Source organism: Neurospora crassa, linkage group II (assembly GCF_000182925.2).
Source record: "Neurospora crassa OR74A linkage group II, whole genome shotgun sequence".
NCBI lineage: Eukaryota > Fungi > Ascomycota > Sordariomycetes > Sordariales > Sordariaceae > Neurospora > Neurospora crassa.
Genome location: NC_026502.1, coordinates 3410864 through 3423250, shown reverse-complemented (window position 1 = coordinate 3423250; position 12387 = coordinate 3410864). Strand labels below are relative to the sequence as shown.

At 52.5% G+C, this 12387-nt stretch overlaps 3 protein-coding genes and 1 non-coding gene across 4 annotated transcripts; 2 read left to right on the top strand and 2 right to left on the bottom strand.

The window, feature by feature from the left end:
• The first annotated feature begins 772 nt into the window (after positions 1 to 772).
• On the top strand, positions 773 to 4493 carry NCU08509 (hypothetical protein). The gene is made up of 3 exons (XM_958345.3): positions 773 to 1407; positions 1652 to 1690; positions 2213 to 4493. The coding sequence occupies exons 1-3, from the start codon at positions 1181 to 1183 to the stop codon at positions 4416 to 4418; spliced, it is 2472 nt and encodes an 823-aa protein (XP_963438.2). The 5' UTR covers positions 773 to 1180; the 3' UTR covers positions 4419 to 4493.
• Positions 4494 to 5824: 1331 nt separating this feature from the next.
• Positions 5825 to 7742, bottom strand: NCU08510 (hypothetical protein). The gene has a single exon (XM_958346.2). The coding sequence runs from the start codon at positions 7627 to 7629 to the stop codon at positions 5956 to 5958; it is 1674 nt and encodes a 557-aa protein (XP_963439.2). The 5' UTR covers positions 7630 to 7742; the 3' UTR covers positions 5825 to 5955.
• A 191-nt stretch (positions 7743 to 7933) lies between these two features.
• Positions 7934 to 8034, top strand: NCU15275. Its single transcript has one exon. It is a non-coding gene; the product is annotated as a tRNA-Leu (tRNA).
• A 148-nt stretch (positions 8035 to 8182) lies between these two features.
• On the bottom strand, positions 8183 to 11498 carry NCU08511 (arrestin domain conatining protein). Its single transcript, XM_958347.2, has 3 exons — positions 10256 to 11498; positions 9315 to 10199; positions 8183 to 9261 (listed from the first exon to the last, which is right to left on the bottom strand). The coding sequence occupies exons 1-3, from the start codon at positions 10355 to 10357 to the stop codon at positions 9019 to 9021; spliced, it is 1230 nt and encodes a 409-aa protein (XP_963440.1). The 5' UTR covers positions 10358 to 11498; the 3' UTR covers positions 8183 to 9018.
• Between the last annotated feature and the right edge of the window lie 889 nt (positions 11499 to 12387).

The window sequence follows — 12387 nt, the reverse complement described above, 5'->3', positions numbered from 1 at the left end:
TTCCCTGTCAGTTTCCCCAACCTTTCACTTAGTTACATTCTCTCTTCCCTTATTTTTCTTTCTTTTCCGACTGACTCTGTGACTTTGCGGACTTTAACTCTTCCAACACTTGCCATCTCTATCTTTCCCCACCGCTAGAGGTCACTGTTCGCCAATCATTTTCTTTTGTCCAGCATTTCTCTCGTAAAAAGAAGACAGCTCATACTCTCTGCATCCGTTAACTCCAAAAGTCAACAACTATTTGACGACGCGTTACTAAGCAACCACCGAGATACTGTGTCCGGTGTTTAACAGTCTTCTCTCCATCTCCACACACATTACTACCACTTTTGCGTACTCTCTGAGGTTGCTTCAAACCCTCCCTCCCTCCCTTGACTCCTCAATCGGGTATTGGGCAAGATAAACAAACAACACCGAGAAGACGCGACACTGCTCACAATTGCGCTTCAATAAAAAAAAGTCTGCATCACTCCCCAGTTGAACCTGTCAAACGATCCCAGGCTCTTTGGTGGTTAGCCCTTCCAGCTTTGACAAATCACACCTCGATTCAAAGCCAACAAGTAACCTGGGTCTTTCAGCAACCTGTCTACATCCTGACCAACACTCTAGCTGATTGGATCCTCCCTGGTGTCCCCGGTTTTCTCTGGCTCCAGAGGTAATACCATTCTGTGCTCGTCTTGTGTTGGTGGTTATTGTCGAGAAAGGGCCCTGATTGCCACTCTCTTCATTCCCAAAGTCTCTTCTTTGCAACCAGGTAATAAACCACCCTTCATCAAGTTTCATCCCTGGCCTCGAGTTTCACTTATACCTACACGATCTGTTACCGGACTCTGGCGTGACTATTGCGCCGGCTGCATCCACTTGCTCCATTTATCAGTGTCCCCCTTCTTCACCTTCTCTTGCTTTCTAATCTTGCTGTTGCCGTTCCTTCCATCCCATCTTTTTACTGGCCACCCGGCCAACCGGAGCACATTCACCCAGCACTCGCCTCCCGCACAAACACCACAACCTTACAGATCTCTTGGCATCTCGGTCCTTCACTGCCGGTCGTGTTATTTTTTCCCCCCTTCACCTTAAGACTCAAGGCAACTGCGTGGAGTATTTCTCTCCACAACCAAAGCACAACTCCGGTTCTTCAACCTCTCCACCACCTTTCCTGACAACGCCTCAGCTGCAGATCATGGCGGACATGGTTGACACAAGCAAGCCCGAGCAAGAGGCTGGAAAGCCCATGGCTGTTCAAGACAAGTCAGAGCCAGATATCGTCGTAGTCGACAGTGACAGCGATGCAGAGGTTGAACCTCAAGGCACAGTTGCCCAGCTTTCTCAAGCCAAATCTCCTAAAAAAGAGATTCCCAACTCCGAGGCAGAGACAGACGGCAGTGTCAGTGGCAAGGAGAGCGAAAAGTGAGTTGATGATAATTCTTCAGAACTCGAACTGAGGCGGGCATTGTCTCTGCCGCTCGAGTTCTTTGCAAGATCCACCCAAAGTACCAACAAACGCTCTTCTTCTTCTTCCCGTTCCGTCTCCCAAAGTCGACTCTCCCATCCAAACATTCGGACTCCTTTGCGCCTTCAACCAACAACAGTCGACGGTTGGGTCTACCAACTGTCAACATATCAGCTTGGCTAACATGGATTATCTAATTAGGGCTGCTAATACTGTTCTTGCACCTTTGCAAACCTCAAGGCAAGTTCACTAAGTACACCTTACTCACATACCTTTCATTCCTTCCCCCACATCTGCCTCAGAGTTCACAGGGTCGCGTGGAGGGGTCTTACCGCACCCGGTAGCAGCAAAGACATCATGTACCTTCACGTGGTTGGCCCTCAAACGGGAAAAACTCTGCCTGTTGGCAATTACAATTACCGTTGGTTGTCAGACCCTTCCCTTGTTGATGGCAGCCTAAGAGAGTCACACAATGCCTTTTTACGGCCATTTCGTATGTGATCTCATAGGCTTCATAGTCAACAGTCCCTGCCCGGTCACATTGTTCACATCAACATCTCATTCAGTTGTTGCCTTCATTCACTTGTATACCCTTCAAGCGCATTGTCATCATTATCGCAACACACTATTCTTCATCATGGGCAGGTCGAGGCGATTTCGCAGTTGGTCTGTGATGTTCCCTCGGCTTCTAAAGACAAGCCCTCTTGACAACTATATTAAGCCTCTCTCAAACCAGGAACAACCTACTAACTCCTTCTATAGCGCTGACGGAAATACCACAAAAGACGCCGAAATGGAACCAAATCCCTCCGAAACGGCGGCAACTCACGACTACCTTGATGACGACGACAACAATGATCTCACACCCCCTCCCGAGAGCCCTACCCCGCCCCCGAGCCACTTCGAGGACACAGTCAGCCATTCCTCTGAGCCGCCTGTCGGCGCTGAGGATGAGATAGTGGTCAACAACGCACGCGCCGTCGAGTCGCCCGCGCCAGCTGACCAGGAAGATGTCGAGATGGCGGACAATGAGGAGAAGCCGCGCAGGTTGGTCGTGCTCAGCTCTAAGCGAAAGCGAGCAGGCACCGGCGAGAACGTTCGTGACGACATCTCAGAATCCCCGACGGCCGAGGAGTGGAAGCCACGCAAACCTCGTAGTGGACCCAAGAAGACGCATGGAGTCGGCAATGTCAAAAGTGTCAAGCTCGGTTACTGGAGGGATTCGATCGCGGAGGACAAGAGGGATGCTCATTCTGTCATAGGCTTCATCGACGTCCGAGACAGGTTGCGGACCAAGATTGAAACTGTCTCCAGGGACGGCCGTAGCCTCATTCATCGATATCCGCTGCCGCCTGGCCCTGGCGGTAGCTGGGTTACTTTTGATAAGATAGTTTTCGATCCTCACCTGGTCAACCTCGACCACTTCCAGGTCAAGGAGTACGTCAAGGTTCGGTACGAGCAGATGCAGAGCAACCACCCGGACGTCAACTCACAAGAGGCGATGCTCGAAGCTGTCCAGCAGGCCATAGCCAGAGTGACCGCCAACCCACCGCCCGAAACCAACGCCTTACCCGCTATCGCGTACGGCCCTGACATTCCAGAGCATGCCCTCACGAGGCCTGAGCCCAAGAGACGCAAGGTTGTTAGCGCTGCACCTGTCGAGGACGTTCTTGCTGCCGTCGACTTGAGTGGTCGCCCGTCGCGAGTCGTGGTCGGCACTTGGAAACACTCCAGTGAAGCTAATCGGAGGGATCGACACGCCGTCCAGGGTGTTTTAGCTCAGAACGAGAATTTCCGGTGCAAGATTGTCAACCAAAACCCTGACGGTAAGGAGGTCGGTGGAAACTTTCCGCTTGGCGCCGGTCAGATCTGGTGCCAGTGGGAGGATGTTGACTTCCTCGATCACCTGAAGGGCATGAGCAGGCCACAGATTAAGGAGTACGTGCGCGTCCGCCAGCGCATGATGGATATAGGCGAGCTTCCGGAGGACAGGGACAAAAACGATCAGTTGGCAGTTGAAGAGGCCCTCAGGCGTTACGCCCAGGGCTTGTCGAAGGATGAGCCCACGACCATTGACCTGGACTCTTCGCCCGCTTTGCCCATGAGGGGTACCCGCCAGCAGCAGCAGCAGCAGCAGCAGCAGGAGCGGGCCACAAACGGCAACATGAATGGTGGCTACGAAGAGATGGAGGACATCTCAAGACCCGCCAGCGTCCCGCCGCCTCAACACCACGAGAACAACTTCCGCCCCATCCGCCAGAGCACCCGCGCCCCCCGCCACTCCCTCCCGGATGTGCAGCTCCGCGCCGCCAATCGTGGCCCTCAGACACAAACCGTCGTCGACCGTCTGGAACGTACCAACAGCATCGCCCAGCGCGAGATCGCCCGTGTCGAAGCCAGTCAGATGCGCGCCGACCAACGCGCCGCCAACCGCGGCTTTCACACCCCGGCCATCCAGCCGTATCCCATGCACCCTCCACCCCCCTCATCCCATGGACAACATCAACAACATCATCAGCAGCAGCAGCAGCAGCAGCATCTTCCCCCCTATGGCGGCGGCGGCAGACCCTCCTCACGCGCAGCTTCCGCAGTTCCCTCCCGCAACGGCACCCCTACTACTACCTCTTATCCCCCCGGCGGCGGCAGCGGCCACCATCACCAAGGTCACCAGCAAAACCCTCATCAACAAGGTCCCAACGGCAGCGACCGCAAATCCTTGTTTGACGATAACATCCAGCGCCTCAACCGGGTCTGGGCCGCGCAGGAGGCCAACAGGATCAAGTTCTCGCAGGCGGCGGGCGAGACGGTGCCGGGCATCAATGATGCCAAGATGTATGCGGGGATCAAGTATGAGCGCAAGTCGTCGGGGCCGTTTGAGGGCAAGTTGGTGTCCCAGGGGACGATTATCAATATTGATGGGGAGGATTATGTGGAGTATCGGGTTTTGACGAAGCCGAGCTTTTTTTAAACTAATTCGTTTAGGGGGGGGGGGGGGGGGAGTTGGAGGGAAGGAAAAGAGAGAGAGAGAGAGAGAGAAAGAGGGGGGAGATGGGGAAGGGGTTGAAAAGCAGCAGGTGGAAGGAGGATAGAAAAGGAGGAGCTTGGGGGAGTAAATGAGTGAATGCATGTGTGAGTGAGTAATGTTGAGAATACGTAGGAGCTTCAGTTTGTTTTTTTCAATGAGCTGGAGTATTAGAGAAGGGGGAAAGGAAAATTCAGGGGATGGATTCACGAAGATGGAAAAAAATGAAGGAGGGGTGAAAAGAGAGAGTTGCCTCGCGTCGGAAAAAGTCAACCTCGATTGACGGGCCTTGCATTCATGCACGGGGAGAGGGGCTTTGGGTCGACCGTGCTCTCTACCTAGGCTTGATTGCTTGGGCAGGAAGTCAGCCACAAACTCGTGGATATCCTCCGTGTTCACCACAACAAGAAAGAAGAAGAAGAAGAAGCGCGATCAGTTTACCAGGGCCGCGATCCAAGGCTACACCACCGATAACACCAGTGGATGGCTTTACGATTGCGGATGACTACTCGGTCACTGCATGGGAAAGAGAAAAAAAAAAACAGAGTCACTGGGTTTTTTTTTCGTGCGCCAAATACCACCACCAAGCATCTCAATGGGTTATGGTTCCGTATGGAGGGAAAAGTTGATCCGCACCAACATAGATAGGTTAGCATGGTGTCAGTCAGGTAGTATTTTATTTCGTCTTCTCTTATCTTTCTTACTATTTTGTCTGTCTCTTTTCTCTTTTTTCTCCGTTTTGGGTTTGTTTGTTTTTGCTTCATCCAAGGTTGCGTTCGTTTCAAAATACCCGTTTCCTTCCATCATTTGAGTTTGCGTTTTGCCATTCTCAAATCTTCAGATTAAGAAAGTTTAGTTTGGGTCGGTTGTGGTTTAGTTTGGTCCAGGTCAGGCTAGGTCAGGTCAGGCGCTTATCAGCATCATCGTTTTCATCTACATTTTCTTAAAAAGTATGCAGAAAAGTTTTGCTTTCGTTACATGTAGTAGCAGTTTTTGATCAGTTCAGTTTTGGGGATGGAACACTGATAGAAAGGGAGAAAAGGGAAGGGAACACGATAGGAAATAAAAGAGTGTGAGGGAAGTAGAATGAGGGAAGACAAAAAGGAAGGGATGAGGTAGCTTGACAAGTGGATAGCATTGCAAGGAGTTTGTGATGGGCTAAAGAAGGCTCGATACTAGATCAAAATGATGAGATTGCGCGATATCCTTCTGGAGCTTCGTGAGATTATGTATGCTCCTTGATGAACTTTTGTGCTTGTTGTGAGTCTGTAAAAGGTTTGTTTCGGACAATCAGAGGCTTCGACTTTTTCGTCAGTGAGGATTGTTGACATGGACCTGTCATTCTAGCTTTTCTCTAATGCTTTGTCTGCCTAACTCGGGTATAGTCTTTCTATGATACAGCACTTTGCAACAACCTCGAGGCGAGTAATTCTTAACTCAACCTCAATCAGTCCACCTCGATCATCATCCATTCCCCCCAAGTCTAATTCCCCCTACCTCGCCCTCCCCTTCCACCCCTTCCACCACCCCTTCCTCCTCCCCTTCCTCTACTTCCCCTACCATTATTGTTCCCGGATTTCTTCCCTCCTCCTCCGCCACCCCTTCTCGGTCCTCCACTCACCCTCATATCATAATTCCTAAACAACTCCTCCTTCGCAAACCCGCCCTCCGCAAACCTCATATAGTTGATCACCCCATGATCATTCACCGCCAGCAAGACATTCCTGTAGCCATGTTTCAAGCGAGCATAAAGCCTTGCCGGGCCTCCCGCAAGCCATTCCGCCTTGGGGAGATCGGCGGGTGCAGAGGCGAGCAGACTAGAGATCTCGGAGAGGGTGGGGATGGACGTGTCCTTTGCGGAGATGACGCTGATGTAAAAGTCCGGGGGCGGGGGGCGGGTGCGAGTGAATTTTGTGGAGGCTTTGTACACGTGGTAGTGGATTTTGTAGGGTGAGTCGGAACCGGAATCAGACTCATCAGACTCTGGAGATTGGGGCTTCTGAGGCTGGTTGTCGGCGGTGGGAGAGGCGCTACTGCTCGTGCTCGAGGGGCGGAGAGAGAGGTAGTTGTAGATGGTGTTGTAAGAGCGGTAGAAGCCTGGCGGGACGAGAGGGCCGTAAGGCGGGGGATCGGTGGGGGAAGATTTCGATTGGGGTAGGCAGGAGATGAGCCATTCTGTGACGGATATGGGCTTGGATGCTGGTTGTGTTGTTGTCGTGAGTTGAGTGTCCTCTTGGACAGGAAGAGGGTTGGTCGGTGCCCGGATGACGTTGTAGCCTGCTCGTTTCAGGTGGCTGAAGACTTGGAACTTTTGCAAGCTGACTTTGCCTCTTTCTCCGTCTTCGCCGATGAGCAGAGCATATGCTGCCTGGAGGGACAGTGGCAAGCCGTATTTGTACTCGTCATCATCCTCCTCGTCCTCCTCGGTTCGTTGTTCTCCTTCTCCCTTGGCAGAAGTAGTAGCAGCCGCAGCAGCCGGCACCGATCCATCAGCAGGAAAAACCTCCTCGATCCCCTTCGTAGGCCACCACAGATCCAAACTCCCTCTCTCTACCAGATACAGCGCTTCCTCAGGTAACAACCACTCCCTTCCCCTCGCCGGCCTATCCTTAGGCAAGCCCGTGACCGCCCTGCCGAGACTCTGGCTAGCCACATTAGTATGTTCCAGAAGCACCACGCGATCTCGCACATGCAGCGGCGGTAGTTTCCTGTCCTTTTCCTCCTCATCATCCTCCCCCGCTCCCTCTTTTCCCCTCTTCGTCAACTTCTGCTGCTCCCAATCCTCCGGCCAGTCCTTCCACCAATCAGGAAAATACCAACCCCTGCACCACCCCGAGGCCGATTTGGTATTGTGCACGCGGGTATAACTCAGAACATCGCGCATAGCGTCGCGACTGGCGTCGAGCGCGGATGCTTGCGCGCGCGTGCCGTGCGACTCAAAGTCCTTTTCGCCCTTGCGGATGGTTTGCGCGCTGATGTTTTTGGTCTTGGAGTAGGTAGAGGCAAAAAGGCGGAAGTCGGCGGTGGGTGCGTCTTCGGCTTCTTCGACTTCGTCCATCATGGTGGCAGCATCTCCGGTCGCGTTGCTGGAGGTGGTGGTGGTGGAGGGAGGAGGGACGAGGGAGGGGTTATCTTCTAGGTCGTCGTCTAGAGGCATCTTGGCTGTTGTTCTGTGTGTAGTTTATTGGTTGGTAATGGTGCTCTACTGGGTAGGGTTGTCGCCTTGATTTTTGGTTTATCTTTCAGGTTGGTGAAAATGTGTCAGTCGTGTGTTGTGTTAAAGTGAGGAAGTTTTGAATGAGAAAGGCACAAGTAAGGAAGTTCTGCATGAAGTCGAAAAATAAAGTGGATCCGTTAGTTGACTTGTGAAACTTAGGTACTCCATAGCTGCCTGCCACGTACTCTACGTAGTAGTGTACATAAAGAGCTAAGCACGGCTTAACCTTTCAACAAGCTCACTAGGCAAGGTGGCCGAGTGGTTAAGGCGTTGTGTTTAGGTTATCTAATGATTAACTTGAAACCGCAATGGGAAACCTCGCGAGTTCGAATCTCGTCCTTGTCAACGCAAATATCTTTTTTTGCTGGTCTTTCCTTGCATTGTCTTTGGTATTTCTCGCTGGTCACTGTAGTACCTCCTTTTTGTCAAACGTATGTTCTTGGATCCACCGCAAAGCCTCAATGATGTCACATTCAAGGAAGGGTCTGTGTCTGTTTCATCAACCCTCTTCATTCCGCTACCTGAACGCCTTCCAACACCATACGCCAATAAAGTTATCTGATGTGACTGGCTGGCTTGCCATTGCTTGCCTCTGAAACTAATAAACGTACACATCCGCCCAACGTCTCATTGACAGCCTCCATGATTATCAAAAGACTCGTATATCCCTTTGACAACAATGCCACCGTTGTGTTCCCACCCACTTTATAAGAAGTAGAAAATTGTCACCCTAGTCATTATGATCTTTGTCCCTTTATCGACCTGCCGTTCTAGCCCCGGTATATCCTCCGATTAAGTTATCATACCAGAAAAACCCAAGAACCCCCGCAACATGTCACCGAGCAACGCCCCGAAAGCACCCGCCTAAGTTGCCCCTTCCAACATACTTGACAGTCGTGGGAATAGAAACAAACCCATAAGCATGCCGAATCTGATACCAGCCTGTCGGTGGAAGATGTTCCAAATGGGAACCTTCAATGTTCGTCCCGGCTCAACAATAGCAGTGCTCTTCAGGGCACTCCGTATTCTCCCGAAGTGCCGCTCGAAGAGTCGCCGCGGACCGTCGAGTACTTCCATCACGTATTTATTTGATCGTACCCTGTGCTAGTAGGCTATCGACCCTAGTCAAGGTCACGGCCGTACAGCATGATGATGGTGTGTGACAGCACTCTTTTCAACGCCACGTTGGCTGTTCGACCCCAAATTTCCCGGTGTTTGTCGGGCGGCCTCCTCTCTTCTCGATGGACGGGGTGTTCTACTCTGACCCCGGATTCCGTGGACGGCGTTATCGCACCGACAACATGCCAGTTGCCGGTCATCGGGTTCCATTCACTCGATCAGCATCTTCTTCACTCCTCCCACCTCGCAAAGCCCGAGATGCCGTATCGCATCTCGCTCGTTGGATCGGACAATGACTCGGTCCGGGAGCATCGGATTGTTTGGGTCGACCTTGGATGCATCCTTTGCTGCTTGCTCAATCGCGTCCATCTCATCCCTACACGCTTGCTGGTCCATTGGGCAAATAACGATCGGTTGTCGTAGAGTTATGTCCCTTGCAGAGTTCATGTGTGCCTGTGGAGGTATAAGTGACCGATCTGTCTGATGTTTTCAGTTGCTCAACTCACTTTTATGCTCAAAAAGAACTCAATCTTGTACAATGTTGATGACGTCGTAAAGCTCGTAACTTCGTACATGGGAAACCCGGGTTTTCCGCGCTTGACAATGCCGTCGGGGTCTCGTAGATCTCGCGCCGGAAAGACAAGCCCCAAGTTTGTGACATAGCCGGTCTCGGTCAACTTGACCCCTACTGGTTGTGTGTGCTTTGCGATCTTGTTGACTTTCTTGGTTGGTTCGTCGCCCTCGGGGTTGAATGTGATTTCCTCCTCGATGGCCAATGTTATCTTATTTATCGTAACCTTTTTTGCCTTGTTCATCATGTCCGGATTTGGGGCCAGCTTGATAAAGACTGTTATTGGATCTAATGGCCCATAGCTCCATTTTGGTAGTGAGATGCCCAAGGTCACGATGCTATCCGCCGTGACAACCTTGCTTTCGGGCCGGTTGTACATTCCAAATGTCGAAAGGGTATCGTATCGCTGTATTGGTATGGGGAAGGTGTATCTGTTTTGTGTGCTTTGGCCTTGTTGGACAGTAACCACGAGCTCGTAGTATGTTTCGGCGATTCGGCTGGGCAGTTGCAAGCTCGCAGGCGGAATTCGACGATTTATTTCCTCTCCTCCCCGGCCATAGGGTATAAATATCTGGAACGGCAGGTCCATTGCTATTACGCTCTCCGCCTCTTTCCCCGATACACACCGGAATAGCAGCACCTCTTTGCCCACCAGGTCCACGGTTTCGCGTCGCGGTGTGCCGAGATGTCGTTTCGCCATGCTCTCGGCAGCAGGGTGTATGGTTTCTCGTCGCTGGAGGCAGATGCGCACCATGGATACGCTGACGGGTGCGGAAAAGCCAGCGCTTGGTCGGATCTCGACTTTCCCTACTATTCTTGGCTATGAGAGCGCAAGTTAGCATCGGCGACGTCCGCGCAAACGGGAAGAAAACTCACCAACGTGGCAGAGATACCGGGGTAGCCCACCAGAAAGCTGCTGTTGGGTGGTCCCGATATCCTCACCGTGGCCGGAGCATATTGGGCAACTAATGCATTCATGGTGCCGTTAGCGCCGGGTGCGAAGTTGTTCGGAACAGGTTCGTCGTGTTGACAGTGAGGATATGGTCGAAGATGACGAGCGGATCATGAACGTGTTGTAGAGACCGGCTTCGCCGTGCCACAACTGGGCAGTCGACGGAGTCGCGAATGAGGGGCTTGGTAGCGCTTGGAACGAAATGACCACTTCTGGCCCCTGGCGATCGCGAATGTTTGTATCGATAAGGCTGGGGGTTCGCTTGCAGGGTTACTGCATCCCGTCCGGAGTTATCGAAGGCAAATGCAAGGTCGCAATTGACGCGCGTTGTCGCTGTGGTGCAGTTGTGGGTAGGCAATGTCGTCGCTTATGCTTTGGCAAGGGGAAAGAGGCGTCGTCGTGAAATTGGTGAGACGGACAGAACAGACTAGTTGGACAAGTATCGTGGGCTTAACATTCCTCGACTAGTGAGCGGATGGCGGAAGGTGAACGCTACACTCAGCCAACTGTTTGTTGACCGCAAGCCTAGGTAGGTAGACTAAAGAAACCCAGTTCGACTAGACGGCCAAGCGGTACGCTCGCACAACCGCCGTTGTTGGTGCAGCGTTTGCTCAGGCACGTTAGGGCGCGGGAAAGCCCTCTGGTGTCCGGCGGCGTTGGGGGCCGAAGAGAAGTGGTCGTCGTCCAAGTTGAGGGCAAATGTGAGGGCCCTATGACGGGATCGATATAGTCAGTCAGCTTTGAAGACGGGTCGCCTTGTCCGTCAACAGTGTATGGAGGGGCCAATCGCGGCAGGAGGTCGTATTAGCTGGGTAGCGAGGTATCGGAACGGCAAAACACCACGTCAGATGATGGATGCTGTCGATTGATAAGTGAATTCCCGGGCTGGAGGGTTGCCCGTAGGAGGGAGGGGAAAAGGATAGGTGTGACAAGATGCGAGGCCGGCAGGCGCCAAGGACAGTCGCGGCTAGAAGAAAAGACGGGAGCTTCAGTTTGCGAATGACTGACAAGCTCAACGAACTCTCAACTTTTCGGTCAGGGTACGACGTCAAGAGCCGTTAGCCGGATATGACCAGGACTAAGTGTGGATCTGAAGAGATAGTAGTGTAGAGGGAGGCCCGGAGGATGGAAAGCTGAAGGAAGAAAGTGCCTGGTCCTCGGAACGTCACCGAGGATTATCCCCAACCTCAAGGGCCCCCCTTCCTTGGGCGGTGGGGAACGCGGATGGCGGTCACTAACCGAACATGTGCAAGGCTGCACTGTTACAGCGTTAGCATCCTTCAGCTTTCTTTTCTTGGTGGTAGTGTAGCTGACCAGGGGAACAGGCGGGATGGACAGTCAAAGTGGAGAAGTGGAAGTTGAGGTGAGCTCCGACTGACATGATGAGCGTCCATCTCAACTTTCAGATCCAGTTCTCTTCAAGATCAAGATCAAAGTTACATACCAATCTCTACACAGTATACACCTAGTGTACGTGTAATATAGCACTCGATTACCCCATCTCAGTTCAGTTCTTCAACCCGGATTCCCACATGTCCAACCTTGGAACTTGTTACTCTTTCCCCGTTGACTTCCACTCTTAAACTTGACCTCAGTACCTAGTCCACAATGAATTCAGGAAACTCAACCATTCATCATCAGATCATCAGCGCGGGCCGTTTCAGGTCGGTGCCTGACTACCATGACGTCCTTGATCCCTTTGCGCATCCAGACCAGTATTCCCACTTGAGTAGTGAGACATTGGGCCATGATAGACTGAAACAAGTGCAGGGAGAGTTGGTCAGGTTGTTTATGCCTCTTTCAGCAGGCAGCGGCATGGCAAGCAAGGGCCAAGGGGCCAGGCGGCCGATAGGGCTGGTATGGTCAAAGCTTCCAGCTGCTGCATGCAATGGAAAGCAAGCCCAGGGAAATCAGCCCGATCAATCAGATCCCGCCCGCCCGGCCTTCAGGTCCAGTCCAGCCCCCCCCCCCCCCCCCCCCATCAGCGGCCCCCCCGGCAACCGCCCACCTAACCACAAGCGCTTGGCGCCGGCAGGCTTCCACTTGTGGTGCAGTG